We start from the raw sequence: 23675 nt of genomic DNA on the forward strand, positions 1-23675 counted from the left end.
GACTGCAGCAGTGGGAGGCCAGGAGCGGTGACAGGCTGGGAGAGGGACATCCTAAACCCAGCACGAGGGTCCCGGAGCCGGGTGAGGGTGAGCTACGAGCTGGGTCTCTGCAGGGTGTCGGACCGGGGCTGGTTACAGATGTAGGGCCCCGGTGGCAACCCCACGGGGCGCTCTGGAAAATACACCCCCCCAAAAAGGCGCCTTAGACCGCAGAGGCGGGTTGCAGGTAGGATTTATCACAGCAGTCCCAATTCCACAGATGCTTTCACAAAATTGGGCATCCCCCCTGCACCATCCAGCGCCGGGCCAGGCTCGGGGAAGGCTGAGGCACTGCTGCCCTCGGGCGGCAGCCGGCGGCAGGGCACAGCGGGCCGGGGCCGGGCTGGCTGCAGGGGCGCAGGCTCCCCAAAACCCCCTGGCTCTCCAAATCCCCCTGGCTCTCCAAAAACCCCTGGCTCTCCCTCCACTTCAAGGCTTGGGTACCTCCATCGTCTCTGTCCAGTGCGGAGAGCAAGGAGGGAGAGGAAGAACTGGCTTATCCGTGCGGTGGCGAACGTGTTTGCCCTTTTCGGGATGAAAAACCAAAGCGCAGAGAGGTGGAGGAGCTGCCTGAGGCTGGCTGCGAGCAGGACGGGCAGGGGGAGGTTTGACCTGCCAGGCGGCCCAGGAGGTGGGCACGGCCTCATTCTGCTTCGTCGCAAGAGTCCGCATCCTCGCCCTCCTCCGGGTGCGTGATCCCCGCGGCGGAGCGCGCCATGGCCCTCATCCAGCGCCGCTTCAGCTCCTCGGTGTCGGCCACGAAGGTGTAGACCTGCCGGGACTGCACCAGCTGGAAGAGGTGGCGGGAGTCGCCCTGGGGCAGGTCCCTCACCTGGTAGCCCAGCAGCGGGATGGAGGTGTGCGCTCGGACGTCCTGCCAAGAGCGGAGACAGCGGTGGGAGGCAGGGGACGGCACGCTGGGCTGTCCCTTGCAGATGGAGCCGAGCCCGGCCTTACCTGGGGGGCCGCGTAGATGTACAGCACGAGGGGATCATCCTGCGGGATCACGAACCAGCCCCGCGTGCCCCCCTTGCCGTTCTTGTCCAGCAGCTGCAGGGAACTGCACAGCAAACTCCTGCCTGATACCTCTGCGGCTCCTTTCTGCCAAAAAAACAGCAAACAACTCCCTAAATGCCCTGTGCGGAAGGCAGAAAGGGCACTGAGCAAAGGTAATTTCCTGGGGAATTCCCTGCCTGCTCCACAAAACTCCCCCAAACCAGGGGCAGGCGAGGGGCAGTCCTGGCTGTAAGGGTCCTGCTGAGATCCCGTGGCGGAGAGCACCCTGGATGCCTGGTCCCAAGGCTCAGAGCAGGAGGGAGAGGGCTTAGCACATCCACCAGCCTCCCAATTAGCAGGCAGCCTCTGACCGCTGCGGGAGTGACTCCCACCCCGCTGCTGCAGGCGCACGGCCGGGCTGTGACAGCGAGGGTGGGGACCACGGTGGGTGGCAGAGCTCAGAGCAAGAGGGACAGAGGAGCAGGGCACGGGGAGGACGGGCAGAGAGGGGCAGAGCTCACCTCCAGGATGCCTTTGTGCTTCCCCTCCCGGTCCTCGAGCACCACGTGGCCCGTCAGGAAGACGTAACACTCCTGGCACACGCGGTTCAGGCGGTTCCCATCATACTGCAGCTCAGCCTTGTAGTCAGAACAGCGAGCGCACACCACCTACAGCCACCAGCCAGGGACACCGGTGAGACTGGGGCAGGGCTGGGGGATCCCAGGGACAACTCCATGAGGAGCTGAGGGGCGGGAGCAGCCCTGAGCCCAGGGAAAGGGGTACAAGGTGTAGGAGAGGTGCGCTCCTGGCCCAGCGGCCACCCAAGCAGGCCAGGAGGGAGGGAAGAGAGGGCGGAAGGGGCGACTCACGTATCCACAAGCCCGACAGTGGTGTCTCCGGCGTATGATGGCGTTGAAGGGCTCCTTGCAGCGCATGCACATGGTCACCAGGTTGTCCCGCACCCACTGTGGGGCTCGGCGGCCCAGCTCCTCTGTCTGGGGGGGGGAGACGGCATGGCTGTCTAGCTGGCTAGCTGTGGTCCAGGTTGTCCCAGCCCCTCTGCTCTCATCCCTTCTTCTCCTCAGCCCTTCTCCCTGTCTGCAGCCTCCCCCCCAGCTCTCTTTAGCTAGGAAAACTGAGGCACAGCAAGGTGGGCTCTCCCTGAGCTTCCGTACAGGGGAGTGCTGGAGACAGGCAAGACAGAGGGAGGGCAGGAGGGTTACCTTCAACGCAGGGGTGCCCAGCTCCAGCCCGTGCACTGCTGTCTTAAAGGTCTCACTCCTCTTCTCCTTCCTGTCAATGGCATCTTGGAAGGCCTAGAGGGGAAGGCAGGGCTGGAGGGGCAGCCGAGGGGCTGCCCCTGACACAGGGCATCCAGCTGAGGTGAGTGAGACGTGCCGCCTCTCCCAGCACTCAGTGGTACCTTGATCCAGGCGTTCATCTCCTCCCCAGACCTGGGTACAAAAAGGGAGATGGATAAGCCATTGTCCCTCCTCCCCGAGGGTCTGCGGGACCGTCACCCTTCCCCTTACCTGGCTTGCAGCTCCAGCGTCCGCTGCTTTCCCGAGACCAGGAAGGTGTGAGGGAATTGCGTGTCGTTCAGCTCCCGCACCTGAGACCAAAGAAAGGATGTGGAGCAGCTGAACCCACGTCCAGCACACAGGGACCTTCCTCCATGATGTGGGGGACAGGGATTTCCCTTGGGCACAAGCCCTTCAGTCCCTCAAATCCTACGTGCACGAGGCTGCACTGCAATCTCACAGGATCGGAGCATATCAACCAGTCCTCCTCACCCACAAAGCCACCCCTGGCTCCAGCTCCTCCCTCCTTTCCGAGGAGGTGCGGGCCAGCAGCCACAACACACCCCAGAGCGGGGTGCATTTTTGGGGAGCCAGGGTTTGGGGGAATCACAAAGACAAGGTGCCTGCCTGACCTTCATGCCATCCACGTCGATGCGGAGGTGGACCTGGAACTCGGCGCCCACCTGGATGACCCTGGGCACGCAGTACAGCAGCATGTTGTTGAACTGGGCAGGGGGGAGGAGGAGAGGGTTGGTTGGAGCCCAGCGCCTGTCTGTTCAGAGCTGGGGGCTTCCCTGGGATCTAGGGTCCTTCACCCCCCTGGGCTGAGCTGCTCCTTGGGAAGAATCCAGCCTAAAAAGCAACTGCTTCTGCCCCAGCCCTCTCCCACCCTGCAAAGGTGAAGTGCTCTGGGAGTGTGGCATCCGCCAAGGGCTGCCGTGCCCAGGGGACGAGCAGGTTCCCAGCCACGTCCTGTACAGGGTGCCCTGCACTGGGTGGCTCAAACCCCCCAGCTCTGCATTCGTCCCCTCTGTGTGGAGATGAGCCAGCAACACCCCGGCCAGGGCGTGCTGCCCCTCTCCCCATTCCTATCCTGTCTGCTCCCTGCCCCTTCCCCTGGACATCCCAGCTCCCACCAGGAACAGGTACTTCTCCGATGTGCTGTTGTTGCGGGCGGAGATTTTTTGGACTGGCCCCTCCTTGATCAGCTCGTTGGAGGGATCCACAATGTCGTCCTCGAGGCCCAGCCGCTGATAGACCGCCCAGAGGTTCTGCAGCCGTTCCTGGGGGAGGCAGAAGGATCTGTTTCTGTGGGGAGCTCAGCAGCCACAACCTTGTCACCCCCGGGTCCCCTCCATCCCCACCTCCCACGCCAGCTGCTGAGTACCAGGGGAGGTGGCACAGCTCTCTCACCCCAGACTGATCTTTGAGAGCAGCTCCCAGCCTGGAAACAGCCGGTCACATCACGGCTGATGTTGCAGACGTGACTTCCCCAGGCTTGGGGTGATGGGGTCAGGCATCAAGAGCAGGGTCTAACCTCCTCTGCTGAACCCACAGTGCTCCTGTCCCGTTCCGGGCAGGGCTGGGCTCCACTCAGTCACACAGCAGCGAGGCCATGAGGAAATCTGGCAAATCACTGTGCCGTGAGGCGCAAAGCACTGCCAGCTGGGACAGGCACTCACCATCTCGGCGATAGCTGCATTTGAGTGCTTGGCCACCATGAAAATCATCTCCAGGGCCTCTGCAACGAGAAGAGAAAGGGTGGAGGTTAAACACTTGCTAGGGAGAAAACCCCTGGGTCCCTTCCCTCACCGGGGACACGCGTGTGGTGGCTGCTGCCCTCCCCTGGACACAGCCTGAACGGCCCTGAACGCTGTGCAAGCGCCGGGGTCCGGCTGGACTGCGCGGCGTGGCGCGGTCGCGTCCTGCGGGGACAGCCAGCCGCTCGTTTGTCACTCCGTCCCAGCAGGACTGGGAGCTGCTGTGATCCGTAGGGGTCTGATAGCTCCCCCGGTCAGTGCAGGTCTCCCTGGGGGATGCTCTGGTGGGATCATCCTTATCCTGAAACACCACCTACCTTCCCCGCTGGTCTCCATAGACCCTGAAAGGGCAGATTAATCCCTCTCCCTGCTAGAAAAGGGTTGGACTGAGAGGTTTATCCAAGGGTACAGTGCAGCTGGTGAGAGAATCCAGGTATCCTGATGTCCTTGTACAACATCAGGGGTTGTTATTTCCCCTACAAACCCACCCTGCTGCTCTCCACAGCGGGGAGAGCCAGACAGAGCCCTTACTCTCTGCATCGTCCCGGTCTGGGGACTCCGGCGGTAGTTTTCGGACATAATCTTTCAGGAGGAGTTCGTAGCGCGGGATCCTCTGCACAGGTTCCAGCATGTGGTGCTGCAGCGTTAGGTTAGCGCAGACCTTCCTCTTCTGGGGAGGAGAGAGAACCAGTGATCAAGGCAGCTCCCACCCTCCGCTGCTTCTCCCTTGCAGGGAGATTTTGGGGAGCATTGCTGCGGTCCCCCACCCTGCTGTGGCCCAATTACCTGGATGTCAGCAATGAGCTCCTGGAAGGGCGGGGATTTCTCCGACCAGACGGTGATGAGCTCCACGGCCTTGTCGAAGTTTTTTACGTATTCACCATACATCTTCAGGAATGGTGCAAGCTTCTGGATCACATCCCCGATCCGTGGGTTGCAGCTCCTGTGGGAGGGAACCGCAGGCCGGCAGCTTCCTCAGTCCAGTGAGGCAGACAGACAGCGAGGGATAAAGCGAAGGGGTGGCTTGTGCATGGTGGGGGACAGAGGTTTTTACTGCTGCGACCTGCTACATCCCCATACAGCTTCCTGCTCTCCAGAACGGGAAGGTGCCCAGCTTGCAGCCAGCCTGGGCCATTCATGCCTGGGCACACCCCTACACCACCCGAGATGTCACCCCCTTTTTCAGAAATACCCTGATGCGGGCTGGAGTGTTTTAAGGAAGTGCTTTCCAGCACAAAGACATTCGGAGCAAAACAGACTGAGCTCCCTGGTCCTGTTGGGAGACCAAATCCACCACTGCTCCCCCATTCTGGCAAAGCAACCCAGGCGCCCTGCCTTCCCCTCCTGCAGCTCACCAGTCCTCCATGCGCTTCTGCAGCTCTGGCAGGAAGAACTTGGCGTGGAACTGGTAGATGGAGGAGATGTTGGAGAAGATCATTTTCACCACCTCCTCTGGGACTGTCTTCCCATATTTGGCTTCTTTCATCAGCTCTGTATAGAATATCTGGAAGAAAGAAGGGGTGAATAAAAAGGGTCAGGAAGAGGCTTGGGGATCCCATTCCCTCTCTGAGACTGGCACATCAACCAGTGAAAAGGCCTGACTCTGTGCAGGAGGGAAATCCCAGGCCCCAGGAGAGAAGCAGGGGGGACGGAAGGCTTTGCTGGGACAAAGGCGCTCCCTGGAGGTGTGGGGTGTAGGAAAGGCAAAGGCCAGACCCATTCTCCGGCCTTGAAGACCAGCAGCCCAGCGTGGCTCTCATCTGTACAGCTTCATTCTCTCCAAAATCTCCAGTAAAAAGTCCCTGGCCTGTGCATGCCCTGAACTGAGCCCAGGCACTGCCACAGGGTCCAAGCCCTGCTGAGGAGCACATGAAAATTGGTGAGCGTGGAGCTGCGTCGTGGTCCTGCCTGGTTTGTCAGCATGGGGTGGCCAAGCTGTGCTGGTGGGGGCAGACAGCAGCAGGGCTATGTGGGCCTCTCTGCTCCCCAGCTCACCTGGTCGAGAAGGTGGAGGCGGTTGACGTAAGCCTGCTCCGTCTCCAGCAGCTCCAGAGCGATTTTCTTTTCCTCCGGTTCCTGTATGGGGAGAAGGGCTCAATCTCATGGGCAGAGACACGACCCCCACCAGCCGGAGGGGATTCAGCTCTGTTCCCCAGTGTTCACAGACCACAGCCCAGCATCAAACTGGACCTCGCTCTGTGTGAGGGCAAGGGAAGGACCTCTACAAAGCATGCCGTGAAAACAAGGGTGAAAACAAAGCTGTTTTGGGGCTGTCGGGAAGCCTGGCTCACGTCCTCCTGGGTCACCCCTTTCTCTGTGCCTGTTTCTCCTGGAGCAATACAGGGCTAGCGACCCCGAGGAGCGGGGCAGGGTGGGGTGGGTTAACCCATGGTCCACAATTGCACCTTGGAATTGAACGCAGTCCTGCGGAAATGTGCCTGCAGTCGGCAAAGGGCAGCACAGCCCTGGGGATGCCCTGGGATGGACCTGGCTGGGCCCACCTGCGCATCTGACCCCCACAGCATAGTTATATCAGAGCTGGAAGAGACAAGGTCTGCTTGGATCTATCTGACTATGGGAAATTTGTGCCTGAAGCATCAGGGAAGGTGCCACTTCTCTGTCACCCCACGCACTGGCCCTTGCAGGGCCGGGACTTGCTCAGGTCCAGCAAAGACCTCAGCTCAGATCCAGCCCACGCGACTCCCTGCCTGAGCGTGGGCACTTGCCAGCCTCGCCTGAGCCGCCTCCAGAGCTTACCTTGCTGCCAGGCTCGAGGCCTGGGTCCTGCTGCCTCCTCCAGTTGTCCTCTTTGATCTTGTGTCGGAAAGAACGGAGGCATTTGAAGCTGAGCCCCCGCTGACCCTGCTGCTCCTCCTCCTCCTCATTTTCTTGCTTTGCTTGGTGCCTGGCAGCCATCTGGGAGAGGCTCTGGCTGGCAGGGGATGCTGGAAGCTGCTGGGGCTGGCTGGTTGCAGCAGTCTGGCCGTGCGGAGCCTGCTTGTCCCTCCAGGCAAGTTTGCTGGCCCTGCCACGGAGGAATCAGCGTGATCAGCTCACCCGTTCCCCCAGCACAGCGCGGGCCACCCAGCTCCCAGGCTCAGCTTAAAGCCACCATCCTGGAGCGAAGGCGATAGGACACAGCAGCCCCCCAGTGCTGATGCTGCTTTGCTCTGCTACAACCCTGCTGATACAAACCAGGGTCTGAAAGCCCATACATGCCTCAAGGGGGCCAGGATCCAGCCCTTCTTCTCCCAGTGCCTCCTGCTGATGCAGTCAGTCCCCATCCTGCTCTAGAAAAGCACAACCCTGCCGTTTATCCCACCCACAGCCGTTTATTTCGCAAATCATAGCCCTGCCCTTTGCGACGTTGGTACGGCTTTGGCTTTCTGCCTGCTGCCACCGCGGAGCCAAAGCAGGGAGCCAGCGGCCTTGGGCAATGAGGCTTTAGAAGCCAAATAGCCAAGAGGTGTCAGCCAAGAGGAGGGCTTGTGTAGGTGGTTTTGCAGAGGCATAGTTTTTTTGTGGTTTTCTCTCTTCCCTTTTCTGGCAAAGACAAGGGAAACAGGTCCAGAGCATGCATCGGGGAGAAGCCACACAGGGCACAGGCCGTGAAGATGACAGCAAGTTGTCTGTCACCCAAGAGCCGGTCCCTGTGGTAAACTGTGCTGGGCAGAAACTGGAAAGACATATACTGGTGGCCTGTAGACAGGAGTGGGATGAGGAGGAGGGGAAAACTGGGATGGAACTGGACATAAAACGGTGAAGTTGAGGACAGGAGATGACTTGAGTGGCAGACACTCATCTGAAGAGGATGACGGGTCCATCCCCACACTGATAAGCACGTCTGTGAGCTCAGGAGTGCATCCACAGCCATGCAAACATCCCCTCCTGCCCGTGGGGGCTGGCGCAACCCTTCACGTGACAGAGAGGCTTTGTCTGTCCCTCCCGGTGCCTCCCAGACCTGTGCCAGCCTAAACCCACTGCCGAGATCCAAGAGGGAACTTCTCTCTTTCTATTTGTGCTGACTTGGGCTAAACTGTTTTCTGTTCCAGAAAACTTGTTTCCAGGTCCCCCAGCTTCCTCCGAAAGTCGTTAAGTTACTTTTATTTCCTCTAAATCAAAGTCACGCTTCACGATAAACAACAAACACACTGCAGCAGCGAAATGGAGGCAGATCAAACGCCGCAAACGGTTCCAACACAACATCACAGGCCAAATTTCAACTGTGGGACCACGGGGACAACCACGCTGCTCTGGAGCCATCCAGAGCCCAAAGCCCAGAGCAAAGCACGCAGCGGAGATGCAGGCGAAGCTCCTGGAGCAGAAGGAAATCTTGTGCCTGACCATCTTTAGGAAGTGCTGCAAAACTCACCTGCCCAACCACCCAGCCTCATTAAGGCTCGCTGAGAGCACCTCACTGATACAAGGAAAGGCAAGAGTGGGTATCCCAGTTCAACAGATGGGGAAACTGAGGCACAGATCACAACGCTGACTCACCCCAAACCTCAGAATAACTTCTATACCAGGGGCAAGGCAGATCCCCTCGCTCCGACCCTGGCACACGCTGTCTGCGGGTCCCAGCTCACGCTCCAAGCGAAGGTGCTGTTTAATGGGGCTGCCATGCAGCCCTAAAGGAACTTGCTCTCCCCCTGAACACGATTCTTTCTCTTCCCTTTCCTTGGAGCCACATTGCTGCAAACTGGATAGTCTGAGGCTGGTGCCTGAGGCTCAGATCATCCCAGATGCGCAAGCAGTTAATTCCCAGTGAAGATCCCTGCCTACATATTTGCAAACCCCACTCCTTGTCCCCAGCAGCAGGGGAAGACGCATTCACCAGCCAGGCTGATTGCAAAGGTGCTGAGCGCGGAGGGAACAAGCATGCCACAACCTAACCCTGAGCCAGGCACAGAAACCTCCAGCAAACTCGGTCACATCCCACTGAGGTTTTCAGACTTCTGTCCATGACCCTGCAGCAGGAGGAAGACACCGGGGCAGATCCGAGTGCTAAAGAATAGCAAATTGCCTAGTCAGCTTCTCCACAGCCTCCAAACCACCTCCACAGCGTGTTTCTTCCATCCAAACCCATGCCCCATGGAGCCCTAACGCACTCACAGCGCCTGGGACGCTCCCTCCTTACCAGTGCTCTTCGAACACAGCCATCAGGCTCAACACGCTCCGCTGATTATCGGCCTCTCCCTCCATGGCACTGGCTGCACCGGCTGGGAGCGGGTCCCAGGCGTAAAGGAGCTGCAGGGGCGGGTGTTGATGGCTGCGATTCTCTCCTTGTCTCCCCCTCTCTGCTTTGAGGTGTTTCGGGGACCCACGATGCTGTTTGGGGAGGAGGATTTGCAAGGCGAAGACCATCTGCTGTCCTTACTGCGGTAGGAGAGCTCGTCTCTGGGTTGGCCTCAAAAGGAAAGAGGAAGCGCGGCAGGTTGCAAGTGGGAGAAACGCTGAGAAAACACTGGGAATATGTTCAGCTCGGGGGGGACCCTGCTGTGTGCCTCAAAGTGGCGGCACAGCCCAGCCGGCAGCGGCGGGGCCGGGTCCCGGGCGGCTGCAGGCGCCCGTCTGGGGGAGCCCCTGGGGTCCCACCGCGCGCCGGGGCCCGGGCGCCCTCGTGGCTGCGCCTGGGTCCGGGCGTTACCGGGGGCCTCAGACAAGAACCCACCCGAGGACGCGGCTTCCCAGCTGTGACCGGCATCTCCTGGGGGAGAGCGGATAGACCCATTGACACCAAGACAAGGAACCTGGGAAGACAAAGACCACATCTGGAAGAAAAGACTTCACGAAAAGAACGCTACGAGACACCGCTTCCGTAAGGGTGTCTTCCATTCAACCACCAGGAACCACCAGGGACCAGCGAAGACCCCCCAGGGAAGCCCTCGGAGACTCGGGCCGCGTGTGTAAAGACTATACAAATAGGATAATTTGTCCCAGGAAGCAATGAATGTGGATAGTAATTCTGGGAAATCCATCGCGTACGTATGCAACGGGGGGATATAAGCTTTGACTGATGAAACATACGGCACGCACGTGAGGTGGAACTATCCCCCGCGCCTCCAGCGCTGCAATAAAGAGAACGCCTGATGCTTAATGCGACATTGGTGTTGAGGTTTATTCCCGATTTCGGGGGCAGGAGCGGTCCCGCTGCTGGCAGGGGCGGCCACCGGGCTGGAAGGGACCTGCTGCCAAGAGGGAGGGAGCGGCCGAGGGGCTCGCTAGCGTCAGAGTCCCCCCTGAGGAGAGCCCTGGGGAAAGCGGAGCGCAGGGCACGTTCCCACCACGCCACATCTCCCCCTGCGCCCCACGGCCTCGCCGCTTTCCCCGTCACAGCCCGCGGCCGCCCGCCGCTGCCCGGCCCCGCCATGGCCGCCCCGTCCCCTCCCTCACACCGTGCCCCCCTCCCGCAATGGTTCCGCCCTCCCCGCCTTCCCCCCCCCGCCTCTCGTCGCTCAATGGTTCCGCCCACCCCGCCCGGCGCGGTGACGCAGGACGCCTTGCGGGGCGGCGCAGGCGCAGTGGCGGCGGCGGGGGGCGATGGCGGCGGCGGCGCCGCTGCCCCCGGCGGCGAGGGCGCCCCCTGGCGGTGCCGCGGGGCGGGAGGCGGCGGCAGCGGCCTCGGCCCCGGGGGGAGCCCGGGCGGAGGGCGCGGAGGGGCTGTTCGTGGTGCTGGGAGCGGGGCTCGCCGCCGCCAGCCACCCGCTGCTCTACGTCAAGCTGCTCGTCCAGGTCCGGGGCCGCCGGGAGGGGGGGGGGGGGGGCGGAGAAGGGGAGCCCACGTATAACGGGGGATCGGGGTATAGTGAAGGGAGGGAGACCCCTATAGAGCGCCCCTATGGAGACCTCTGTGCGCTGAGGACCACTATATATACAGCCCCCCCGCTTTATAACAGGGGACACAAGGGGGGCACCTGTACAGTGGGGGGGCACCCCTATATAAGGAGGCAATGAGGGCCCCCGTGCAACGGGAGCCCCCGTATATAACAGGGGATGAGGTCAGCCGGTATCATGGGGGTCCCTATAGAACCGGGAGGATGAGGGCAGCTATAAAATGGGGAAGTCTGTAGGACAGGAGGATGAGGATAGCTTCTACAACAGGGACCCCCCCATATAACAGGGAATAGGAGACCCTATGTAATGGAGGGATGAGGACCCCTATAGAGTGGGGACTCCTGTATGGCAGGGGCATCGGGACCCCCTCATATGACAGGGGATGGGGACACCCTGTAGAGCAGGGACCCCTATAAAATGGGAGGGATGGGGATACCCTCTGCAATGGGGACTCCTGTATAATGAGGGGTGGGAAGCCCCTATATAACGGGGGGATGAGGACCTGCAGTGTCCTGAGAACCCCTCCGTGACAGGGACCCCCATAAAATGGGAAGGATGAGGACCCCCTGTACCCTAGGGACCCCTATAATGGGAAAGGGACTGCCCATGTCATGGCACCCCCGTGTATCTGGGGGTGATGGGGGGGACATGGCCTTCTGGCAGCTCACGGATGCCGGGATTGAGGCCGTGTGGCCCGGGGACTTTCGGAACGCCGGGACAGGGGCAGGGACCTGCTCACGGGTTTGTCTTGCAGGTCGGACACGAGCCACTACCTCCAACCATTGGAAGAAACGTGCTGGGAAGGAAAGTCCTGTACCTGCCCGGCTTCTTCACCTACGGTGAGCGAGCGTCCCTCCCTGCCAGCGCGATGTCCTGCCCAAAAACGGGGCTGGGAGCTGCCAGGTAGACTGAGCTGACCTCCAGCAGCACTCCCACATCCCTGGCAGCATCCTTGGGATCATCCCGAGGCTGCAATGAGACGTAAAACACTACAACTAGTTGCAAAGCCGTCAGATTTACCTACCTGTTGGTGGTGACAAGGAGGTGGTGGCCCCGCCGCTGGTGCTGCGTCCCCTTCCCGTGGCACGTTGCTCTGGGTTTGCACCGTAGCGGAGGGGGCGGCGGGGGTTTAGGTGGCGCAGGTTTGTTGGTGGAGGGTTTTGCATGTGTTAAAGATAGCAAAGCACCTTTCTTTGCTACAAAACAGCCCTGCAATAACTTGGCCCCCTGCTCTGCTCCTTTGTGTTGTAGATGGGGCCCTAAAGGGACCGAAATACCAAGAAAAGGGAAGGTAATATGTTTAGAAGGAAAAAAAAGAACTATTCTTTTCTTTTTGCGGGTGGAGCGGCATAGGAGAGGCGGGTGAATACTCTGTGACCTCGGGGGTTGCTTTCACGGCAGGTTTGCAGCGAGGAAGGAGAGCTCATGGTCCTGAAAGTCAAGCTGGGCTGCTCCCAAAACTGGACAGCAGTGCCTGTGGGGCGGGGGGACCCAGCACGGGAGCAGTACGAAAGCACTGCAGACCCGTCCTGGAACACCCGGGGCTGGAAATGCTCTGGTGCTGCCCTTTGGAAGATGCATTTTCCAAATAGATTTACAGCACTGGGTGATGGAGGGGTACAGAGCCTTCCTGGCTTCCCTTGGGACAGCAGAGATGGGGGGCAGGAGCAGTCGGTACCCACAAGCACGTAGCGGGTTGTAGTCCACTTTGTTGTATCGGGGGAAATTGGATCCGTCGGCTTTTGTTTTTTGGCTGGAGACCCGAGGAAGTTTGTAGGGGAGAAGGTGGTGGGACAGGAACTGAACCTGGGTTTGTGAGATCCATATTAACCCCGAGTCTGACCCGCCGGGGCGGAGGGAGGAGGTGACACCACACAACACATGAGATGATCCCTCCCTGCCCTGGTTCAGTCCAAACTGCCTTGTAGCCCTGTCAGGTGAGCAAAACAATCAAAAGATGAGAAGTAGCCCAAGATACTGGAGCTATCCTTCCAGATTAGATAGATATGACAGGGAATACATAAGGATTCTTGCATCCTATATGAAATTTATTTAAGACTGTTACAATAAATCACTCACGGTGGGACTGCAGAGTGGCTGCCGTGCCGTGCCGAGCTCCGGCGCGGTTTTGGCTGAACACCGAGGTGTTTGGGATGCTCTCCGCGGGTCAGCCGGTTCCTGACTGACAGCAGCCCGGTGTTTTCTTACCCAGCCAGACACATTGTGGAAGTGGATGGGAAAAGAGGCCTCTTCCGTGGTCTCACTCCTCGCCTCATCTCAAGCACTTTATCAACCATCACCAGGGGGAGCGTGAAGAAGGTAAAGGTCGGCTTCTCTCTCCATAAATCAGCTTGCTGGGGCAGCTGGTGCTACTGCACGTGCCTGCACCCAGCCATGCCTGCATGTGGAGGAATAAAGCGCCCATCCCTCTCCATCTCCTAAGGGCTTTGAATAGTCCTTCAGGACGGAACAGCGCCCATATCCCTAGAATTTATTTTTTAAACAATTTTAATTTAATTTGAACAGCCAGTTGCCTTTTATCTTTTGTAAGCAGTTCCGTGACCCCTGTCTTTCCCTGTTTTACCTTCCATCCTTCCTTCTCCTGTGTTCATTCGTGCCTCGTTTTCTTCTCCTCCCATCTAAAGCACAACTGCTCATGGTTTGCTCCTGTCCTCAGACATTGAGGGTTTGTGGGTCAGCATCTCCATCAGTTTTGACCATATGTTTCTTCTCTCTCTGCTCAGGCCTTTCCACTGGAAGACATGGAGCACGTTTCTAACAAGGATGATGTGAAGACCTCCCTTAGGAAAGTGGTGAAAGAGGTGAGAAACGGATATTGCACATTAATGAGCGATCGGGGAGATCGCATTGGGGATGCGCCTGGAGAGCAAAGGAAGCTTGAACTGTGGGCTGTGGGTGAAATTACTGGGAGGGAAACTCTGGGTTAAAAGGCCGTGGTATTTAGTAGCCACTCCGTGTCCCACTATGAAATATTTTGTAGGAATAGAGGTTTACCATGAACAACAGATTTTAAAAGAGGGATCCGAAATGGGTTTCTGTACGCTAAGGGAAAGGGCCTGATCTGCGCAGGTGGAGCAGCACAGCTTTTCATACAGGTGTGGTTTTTTTCCTCCCCTTCCCAGACATCTCACGAGATGATGATGCAGTGCGTGTCCCGGGTTGTCTCACATCCGCTGCACGGTGAGTCCTGTCCCTCTGCCTGGCAGCCCTCTCCGGACTGAGGATCGCCCCAAAACCCCGTGTATTCGATGCGCTTCTCTATCAGAGATGGCTTTGTATGAAACCGCAGAACAGATGCAGGTCTGAGTGGTTGCTTAGGGAGGCTGACGCTTGGGTTGGCCTTCAGGGACTAACCCAGCTGAGTGGCGAGGTGCTCTCTTCATCCAAGAGCTTGTCCCAGAGATCCCGTTGGGCTTAGGGCCAGCAATCCTTCCCATCACTTACAGACTAGGGGAGGGCACCGGTTTCTCGTGAGTCTTGTGGCGATGAGGACCACCGAGAGGCGCTGGAGGTGATGTGAGTTGAGGGAAGGGAGGGCAGAAGGTCAGGTTGCATTTTCCTTCGCATCCATTGCAACCCAAACTGGATTTGTTTCTTTGTCAGCCCTGTGTTTCTTTCCTCGTAGTGATCTCTATGCGCTGCATGGTCCAGTTTGTAGGCCGGGAAGTCAAATACAGGTGAGTGGCTGCAGGTTGGAAGGATTTGGGCACACAGAAGCACGAGTCCTGGAGTCAGCCGTGCCAGATGCTCCCGTGCAGTGGGGGATATGGCAACCCAGGAGGTCTGGGAGACCAAAAAGTGAATCTGAGCCCTGGTTAGAGGGTGGGTGACCGTGGGGTGAAGGGACAGGGGAAGGCTGGGCTCCATCCCTGGCGTGCCTCTGTTCTGCCTTGTGCCCACGGGGGTTTTGGTGGCTGTAACGCACCTTGCTGATCACACAGGGAGTCTCCTGCCTTTTTGCTTTAGGTGTTAATAGAAAGGGAAGTCAGCAGGGAGGCGGAGTAGGTAATACAAAGCATTGCTGCAACCCTGCTAGCCTGCAAGGTTTTTCCAAGCCTTTATCAGTAGTATCTGCCTCTCTGCGCAGCAAAACTGCACTTGCAGCCATCTGAAGGTGTGTTAGACAGGATTGCAGCTAACCCACGACTGCCAGCACGAGCTCCCAGAGGCAGGACAGGGTTCTTGGGTTGAGAATCAGCCTAATCAAAGCATATTATGTGCTGTGGTTGCGGTCTGCGTATCTGCTCACACAAAGCCAAGCAGAGCTCTTCTAGCTTCAGCACTTAAACAGTTGTCAGCGAGTGGAGCATTGTCCCAGGCGTTATTGCAGACTGGTAGAGTGCAGACACAACCCTCCTTCACGGGTTGAGGAGAAGCAGCAGAACAGAGCTGCCTGCGGCATTGCTGACACGATGGCTGGTGGCTGCAGAGCGCACGGGAAGCTGCGCAGGACAGAGCAACCCCTGCACGGTTACAGCTCTTTTCCTTTCTTGGCAGCGGTGTGTTCAGCGCCATCGGCAGGATATTTAAGGAAGAAGGGATCCTGGGATTCTTTGTGTACGTGAGTTGTTGTTTAAATACTTTCTCCCATAGTCTGGTGGCACCGGTGGCTCTTCTGGCTGCTCTGCTAACCTCGGTTAAAGGAGTCGTGCTGAGCTCCCCCCAGCTGAAACCTTGTCTGACTGAGGGACTCTCACATCACTCCCGTGACTGCAGATGAAATCCGTACCTTTGACAGCGCTCCAGTTTGACCATTAAGTTTGCCCCAGATCTTTATCTTCAATCAAACCTTCAGAGCCCAGGGAAAACCTTGTATTTTTTCTTACCTTTGTCCCTTGGTGCTTCTTTGTGTTTCAGAGAAGGGGCATTTAAAGCATTTGTTTGTACAACAGGCACCAAGATCAAGTGCAACAATAAGACTCCTTGTTGAAATAAAAGCCAGGGCCTGGATAAGAAGCACATTCCTCTGAAGAGCACCAGGGGTGCTTGTAATGAGCAGGTGGCTTGTGCTGGCAGCAGGTCTGCCTGTATGACAGGAGCGTGATGCTGCCCGGACCAGAAGGAGCTGAAAGGTGCCTCCAGCCGCTTATGAAGCATAGCAAATTGATGGCGTTGCTGAAATCGAAGTCTACTGGACACCTTTTTGCTTGAACCCTTAATTAATGCTTCTTGCTTTTTTTTTTTTTTCTCCACATCTATATAAAAGCAGAACCACCTGCTGCCTCTGCTCCCGGTGGGGAGATAACTCACTTTATTATGTCAATAATAGTAAAGGCAACTCCAAAATTTCAGGAGGGATTTTCAGGCCTGATGCCTTTGGCTCTGCAGTCACTAAATTTGGGCCTCCAGATGAAACATGAATGCGGCAGGAAGAGGCAAGCAGTCGCAGGGGGTCTCACCCTGTCCTTCCCGAGGGGGAAAGGGCCAGGGGTCTGCAGAGACCCCATCAACTGAGTGTCACTGTATCTTCCTTTTGCAGCTCACAGCTGCTCTTCTGAGCTGTGCAGCCCCAAATCACCTCCATTAAATACAGGTTCCTCTGGGATGTTCCCTGTGCCTGGGGCACGGCCGGAGCATGCTGCCCGGCAGCCCTCCCTCTCCTCCACCTCCCGAGGAAATAACGTGAAAGGAGCCGCCGCGTTCCCTTCCTCCACATAAAATAAACACTGTTGGTAGCCTAATTAAACTTAATAGTTCACAGGAAAGGCTTTAACACAACCCAAAATGTCTCAGGAGGGCTCTGAAGTTATACGTGCTCTACAGCCCCGCTAGGAAATCACACTGCTGTGAGGGGAACACAAACTGCATCTGTAGGGCCAAACGGCTGCTTTTCTGCTCTCAGCCCTCCTAACGCAATCCAAACACATCCACTCCCTTAAAATCATCGCGGTGCACTTGTTTCTCATGGCCTTACAACCTCTGCGGAGCCGTAACAGCGGCACACGCTCACTCTGGATGCCTGGCTAGAGATAAAGACTTTTCAGGGGATGGACTTATCTCACTACCCCTCGTATCTGCAGCAGTCCCCTCCCTGCCAGCAGGCCAGAAAGATGCTCCGGGGGCTCCGAAACTGCTGCGCATGGTCAGCTCGAAGATGGCTTGTCCCAGCTCCCCAGCACTGGGGTTTCTCACCAGTCACCGTACATCATGCAGGCTTCCTCATCTGCCTGCTGCTGTTTCAGCTTTTAATGACTCGTCATCTTCTAAAAATATTCCCAGTCCAGATCTCCTTGGACATCTCACCAGGCGTGAGAGTTGTAGCACAAATCAATTAGGTTTTTATAGTCCCTTTCTGCAGCTCGCTCAGACCCCTGGTCTCCAGTCATCCCATAGACTCAGGCCCAGCATCCGTCATTACTTTGATGATGGAGGAGAGGGAAGGATGGGATCCTTATCGCAAATGGAACAAACGATCACATTCTCCTATCAACAGATGGGTGAGGTTTTACTTACATGGCTGCCGTGGCCCAGTCCTGGACCAGCCCTCTGTTTCTGGACTTTATTAAGCTCCTGTTGTATCTGTAGCAGCTCAGGAGTCTGCTTCAGACTTCACTTTGAGTTAGAGAAAGGATTTTTTTTTACAAAGGCTGAATGCTAAATGGAAAGCAGACCATCTCTTTGGGACCACAGAGCTTTGATTTCTTTGTCCTGTCCGTTGCTCTCATGTATCACATCTTTTAAGCCAGCAGATCTTCTATTGAAGACGACTGCTGTGCCTAGCCCCTGAGACCTCGGCTGCATCTCCAGAGCTGCCAGGGCTGTGACAATACACAGGTTGTCCCCAAAAAGCATAAACCCTAACACCAAGCAAGCGAAGCAGGCTGGATCAGAGCATGCACTCCTCATTGCCGTTCTGCTGCTGCAGCAACCACAGCAGGAAACAAAACTGGTCCCCTTCTCCGAAGGGCAGCGTGGTGTTTGGGAAGAAATCAATGGCTCGGACTGCTGTGCTTGGAGGGGGCTCTTTCCAGCCCAGCAAACGCTCGTGTGGCTCTCAGCAGGCTCATTTTCAGAACTGTCTGAACACATCTGCTGGTGAAACAGGCAGGTGTAAAACACACCTGGATCCTTTTGCAGTGGAACAACTGCACAGCCAAAGCAGGAGGCCCTGTGCTCGATGCCTGCGCTGGTGCAACAGATGCTGCAGGAGCTCTGACAAACTGGAGAAACCTTCCGAGACGCTTTGTTAATGCTTGAGCACCATTAGCTGCAGAAGCTGGGGGTGCTCGTGCTGCTGGGAGCTCCGGCCCGCATGTCGATGAGAGCTGTAAGCCAAAGCAGCACATCACCCCGTGTTCCCGTGCTCCCAGGTGGCAGCAGGGATGGGAAAAATCAAGGACTGGAGTGCTGCCCCCAGTTAATCCCACTTTGCAGTAGAGCAGGTTTTGCAGGAGCAACCCCCCTCATTTTAATTTCTAAAAGGAGGGAGATTCCACAAAGAGATGAACTTCTCATTCTGCATCCGGAAGAGCATCTGCAAAATGAGCTTAACAGAAACCCGCTTCATCTCTGTCTTGCCTGGGTTTCAGAGCAGGAGTTGGGCCAAGAAGGGATTTGGGGTAGAAAAAGGGGACTTGGCTGAGTCCTGCCCAAACAACAGATCCCAAACTTCCTACTCCAGAGCATCCCCTGTCCGGAGCAGCTGGCAGCACACGTAGGACCACGTTTGAAGGCCAAGAGAGCTCTTCCCTGAAATCTGCCCTTTTCCCTTCAGTTCCTTGCGAAGTGAAGATGCATTTTGGGGGAATGGGGTTCCTCTGTGCTGGTGGAGGGAGCGAGGGAGGGCTGGGCACCCTGGAAGGTGGCACTGGGACCCTCCTGCACCTCACGCCCCTCTTTGCTGTTGCAGCGGTTTAGTCCCTCACATCCTGGGGGACGTCATCTTCCTCTGGTGCTGCAACCTCTTGGCTCACTTCATCAACACCTACGCGGTGGACGATAACGTGAGTGGAAGCGCCCGATGGAGGGTTTGGGGGGCCCGTACCAACCACCCGCAGCTGGGAGGACTTAATGGGAGGTTAACAGCTAATTTAATACAGACAGGCACTGGGCTTTGGATAAAACACTGTAAAAGTGCTAAAGATGCCGTGTCTGCTCAGGGCTGCGTTTCAGCTGCAGTTTGGGGGATCAGGGTTGGTAGCAAATGTTTTCCCTCATTCTCAGCTGGGATGCGGTGTGGTTACCATTGCTTTCTGCCTCCTTCCCCTGCCCCACACCCATCATCTCGGGCTCAGAGGGATGTCATGTAGTGACAGTGACAGCCTGGTGCCACCCACCTCCTCCATAATCCCTTTGGTTTCTCCTTCCAGTTCAGCCAGGCATCGGTGATCCGGAGCTACACAAAATTTGTGATGGGGGTACGTAGGCAACTGCCACGTCATTCCTCCTTTTCCCGACATCCGCGGGGTGAGAGCTCATGGCCTGGGGGGAAAAGGCTGGTCTGTACTTTATATCCAAAGATGAGAATAACTTTGCTAACACGCAAAAGCTGGAACTAGCTTTTTTGACATGATGAACATTAGAGAGGCTACCGGTTTTCTATGCTTTCAGATCGCCGTGAGCATGCTGACGTACCCATTTCTTCTCGTGGGAGATCTCATGGCGGTGAACAACTGTGGGTATGTCTGTCACACTGAGATCTGAGGCTTTCCCTTCCTTTCTTCCAGCCCCTTGTTGTCCGAATCCTCTGCTAACGATCATAAAGCTTTCATACAGAACCGTAAACTGAATGGCACCTCACGGAGCTGGCTCGTTTCCTGTCCCAGGTTGCTTATAATTTTAGATCAGAGGGCACAGACAAGAGCAGCATAAAAGCTCAAGTGGAGAGAAATAGGGAGAGTCATGGTGGTGTGGTCCGGTTGGAACTAGACCGGAGGGAGAAGGGATCAAAGGGACTCTGCTGGCTCTGGGGAGCGGCACGAGGGGAAGCACAGCTCTTAATGCAGGGATGGGCGCAGACAGGAGCAGGACCAAGCTTGCTTTCCCAATCCCACTGCTGCAAGAAGTCTTCTGCATTCGTGCTTATGGGAAGGGGACTGGATCCAAGCCGCTGGTGTAGCGTTTTCTCGATATCTGCTGGCTCTTGAAGGTGTAGATACAGCGTATAGTCCTGGGCTCTTAACGTATCCAGGTAACGCTCCTTGTTTGTACACTCCAAGGGTAATTAAATTACGTGATCTGTTGCATTGTAAATAATGAGCTGGTCATTTGGCCTTCAGCCCGGTGCAGACACTGTTTCTGTGTCCTCACTTACACTTATTGCTGCTCTTGTGTTACCTGTCTGGATAACGTGACATCTGTACAGACCGTCTCAGCTATTTCTTGTTGCCATGCAGGTTGCGCGCCGGCCTCCCTCCCTACGCTCCCGCGTTTACATCCTGGATCCATTGCTGGAGGTATCTCAGTGCTCAGGTGAGGGAGCGGGGCACACGCGGGGCTTCGGGCTCCCTCTGCTCCTTCCCGAGGTCTCCAGCGCTGCCCAAAAAGTGGCTGTGCCGCATCCTTGATGTGCTCTGTAAGCCGTTTCCATCCCTCCAGTTCTGGTACTGGTACCAGGCATGGCAGTACTGGTCTGCCTGTTACACGCCCTGAGCTTGCAGCCTGCAAACTTCTAGCCGATGCATCGCACACAGCAAAGCAAGGCGGCTCTGCCCCTCTCCCTCAGTCACCCCTGGGGGAAAGGCCTGACTCCAGCACCCACAGGGCTGAAACCCCACTTTCTCCTCCGTAGCAACCTGGGGTGCTCAGGCCTTGCAGCGGGCACGATCCGTCCCTGCTAAACCAGCTGCAATTCCCCGGCCGGGTCTCAGCACGGCTGCCCTGACCCTGTGCTCTCTCTCCTCCTCAGGGGCAGCTGTTCCGCGGCTCCAGCCTGCTCTTCCGCAGGGCGCCCATGCCAGCCGCCTGCTTCCCCAGCGACTGACTCCTTGGCAGGGAGAGGTGATGAACTTGGACTCCTCAAGAAACCCTAAGCTTGTTTCGATATATGTATATTTTTTCTTTTCGATCCAAAGTCTGTGGTGCCAGAACAAGACACCTCCTCTCCAGCAAGGCCAGCAACAAGTTGGCTTCTGGAGATCTGGCTTCAGGCTCCAGCTGGACCAAAGCCCCATCCTCGTGGCTGTCTCGACTGAGATGTGAAGCAGAGAGAGCAGAAGGGAGTTGTCTTGTCTCTTTGGTCCAGGCTGTAGCTCTGGAGTCACTGAGGAAGTCTGGGAAACCAGAAGACGCCCAGGTACTAAATGAGCCAGCCCCAAGATGCAGGGACAAAAGACTGCTTCGTTCTGCCTGAGCTGAGAAGCAGCAGGAGATCCAAGGTCGCCTGGCTGGGAAGGCTACGCCAGCTGACCGGCCTCCCGTCTCATCTCTTCTGGAGAGGGCAAACGATTGTGCAGCAGGTAGCTCATCCTGGGCGAGATCAACCCCACGACCCATATTTAAGGTTTTGAGGGTACCCGAACACTAGGGAGCACACCACCTCCCATGGGCGTGAAAGGGAAATTACAGCATCAAAACAGACAAGGGAAACAGAGTCCCACTACCAAAGAGCAGCGCAGTCCCAAAGAGCTCGGCTCCAGGGCAGCGTTGGGACTTGGACACGGAGAGGGCGCTTGGGGAGGGACGTGCGCTGCGGTGGTAACGGCTTTGGGAAGGGTTTTTGCAGCGGGATGGGCTGTATTTAGAATACACCCGGCAGAGCTGCTGGGCATAACCTGGGCAGGCAGCCTGTACGCATTTCTCAGCGGAGATGGGTCCTGGGTTGGACCGGCCCACGCTTGGGTGCAGCGTGTCTCTGTAGCGGCACGACTGCGTCGCATGGGTGTCTCCCAGCCGGCAGGGCCACGAGCCCCGCCGGGCTCCTGCCAAACCGGAGCATCGCTGCTTCACCGATGAACACGGAGCCATGTGTTGCGGTGCTGGGCTGCTGCGTGGCAGTGTCCTGCTAACAGCTACGTGCTGAAGGCTTCACCTCGCAGGAGGGGCACTCGGTCCGTTGCTGGCTGGAATACGGGAATAAACCTTGAGCCGGCCAAAGGCTTGCGAGGCATCAGGGTCGGGGCTCCTCATGCACATGGGAGCCCTTGTGTAGCAGAGCAGGATTTCTCCTCAGCTCCCCAGACAAGAGATTTTTTTGCACCAGTCTGTGCTGTCAGAGCAGCCAGGCAGATTTCCCCCGTTGTGGTTCCTCCACGAAGCAGTCTTTTGCACAGAGGTGTTGCTGCGCTCCCTGGGAAGGGGTTTTGGGGTCCTTGAGCAGGTTCCCACGTGTTGCTGCAGCAGCAGCTGGGGTCACATCCCATCCTGGTCCTCTGGGGACCCCAGCCTGCCATCGCACAGGGGTTTTCCTCCGTCGGATGGGTTTGATCCACACCTCCCAGCCAGGGCCTGCGGGACAGCACTGGTACACGCTGGGGCCGGTGGTTCCCACCCAGCTCCCTTCGGTGTCGTGAAGTCAGTCCTGTCTGTCCTCCCTTCCTCCCATACAGTTTATGTTACAGTAACAAAAGTTAAATAATGCATGGCCCTGTTCCCTAACACCAGAGGTTACTTTAAAGAGGATTTAATCGTGCTCCAAAATACAGCTATAAAACAACAACTCTCGGGTGTTTCTTCTTTTAAAAAGTGTTAATTTTTTTCTGCGTAACAGACTCCCTCACTCAGGGAAGGTTTCAGTTTAACACGGGCATTTCCCTTGGTTTCTTCCCCAAAGCCAGGGCTAAACCAGCAGTTGCAAACTCAGATTCCCTCTGATCTTCCTCACCTCCATGAAAGATCAGCAGGTTTAGGCTGAGCAAACTGGGAGCACCTGGAGCGAGGGTGGAGGCAGCAACGGGCTTGGCTGCTTGGAACAGCATACATAAAAGTAGGTGTTTGGAGTTAAAAGCGACCCTGAGCAATTCTGGAAGGGCTGGGGGAGACCTTTTGCTGCTGTCAGACCCGCTGAGGCCATCGGGTGGGCTCAGCCGCCCCGTCCTCCCCTGCGCGGCTCCCAGGGTCCTTACCCGCCTGCCTTTTAGTGCGTTAGCTGGTTTCTCGCCCACCCCAACACCGGGCATTGCATCTCCCAGCTCACACAACGCCTGCTCAGGAACATACGCCTTTACCCTCAAAATTAAGGCCACCTTCTGCTGGTCACATGCCTGTAAAGCCTCCTACACCCTGCGCGCAGCCTGGCGGCAGCCACCGCAATGAAAAGTGCTATTTCCTTTCATTTAAGGAATTTACCTAAGGAATTTACCTAAATCTGCACCAGAGCAAGCATCCTGCCAGCAATTTCTGCCCAGTTCACTGGGACCCATGAGGTTTGCTGGAAACACAACACTTGAATACAGTTTTTTGGTCAATTTAAATGAAAACCAGGTTTCAAAGATTGCAGTGCACTGCCTTACCTTGAAGCAGGGGCTGCCATTCATAGGATGATTAAATATTTCCTTACCTCCTCCCTGTTTCTAACCCTGGTTCTTCTTGTCCCATGCTTCATTTGCAGTGTCCCACCATGGGGACAGCAGCTGTAGCAGAAGCAGACAAGGAGAGAACCCGAACTTTGGCTGGGCACCCCTCGCCCTTAAATCGCTGCCCCGTTAGCGGGTGCTTGGCCCCGCAGCTGGTGCTCGTGTAGCACAGCTGATGGGGACGGGGCCCTGCTCCCGCGGGAGAGGGGATCCGGGGTGAAACCTGGGGTCGGGAGAAGAAATGAAGGGGTGTAGGAGGAGGTTTGGGTCCG

General features: G+C 57.0%; 2 protein-coding genes across 2 annotated transcripts; one reads left to right on the forward strand and one right to left on the reverse strand.

Moving 5' to 3' along the window:
• Positions 1-682: 682 nt before the first annotated feature.
• FGD2 (FYVE, RhoGEF and PH domain containing 2) lies at positions 683-9800 on the reverse strand (the record flags this gene model as incomplete). Its single annotated transcript, XM_082329930.1, is given in 19 exon segments — positions 683-913; positions 997-1140; positions 1557-1703; positions 1905-2030; positions 2259-2351; positions 2459-2489; positions 2568-2647; positions 2969-3061; positions 3473-3619; positions 4019-4077; positions 4628-4766; positions 4883-5039; positions 5452-5600; positions 6092-6172; positions 6854-7121; positions 9234-9449; positions 9451-9553; positions 9556-9583; positions 9585-9800. Coding segments are annotated over 19 exon segments (2508 nt in total).
• Positions 9801-10636: 836 nt separating this feature from the next.
• Positions 10637-23364, forward strand: MTCH1 (mitochondrial carrier 1; the record flags this gene model as incomplete). The annotated part of the gene is made up of 12 exons (XM_082329911.1): positions 10637-10828; positions 11685-11769; positions 13143-13249; positions 13675-13752; positions 14074-14131; positions 14577-14628; positions 15449-15508; positions 18801-18894; positions 19261-19308; positions 19502-19569; positions 20287-20362; positions 20799-23364. 12 exons carry the CDS (start codon positions 10637-10639, stop codon positions 20871-20873), a joined length of 993 nt encoding a protein of 330 aa, XP_082186037.1. The 3' UTR covers positions 20874-23364.
• Positions 23365-23675: the final 311 nt, after the last annotated feature.

The sequence above is a fragment of the Platalea leucorodia genome (assembly GCF_965183815.1).
Source record: "Platalea leucorodia genome assembly, chromosome: 19".
Taxonomy (NCBI): domain Eukaryota; kingdom Metazoa; phylum Chordata; class Aves; order Pelecaniformes; family Threskiornithidae; genus Platalea; species Platalea leucorodia.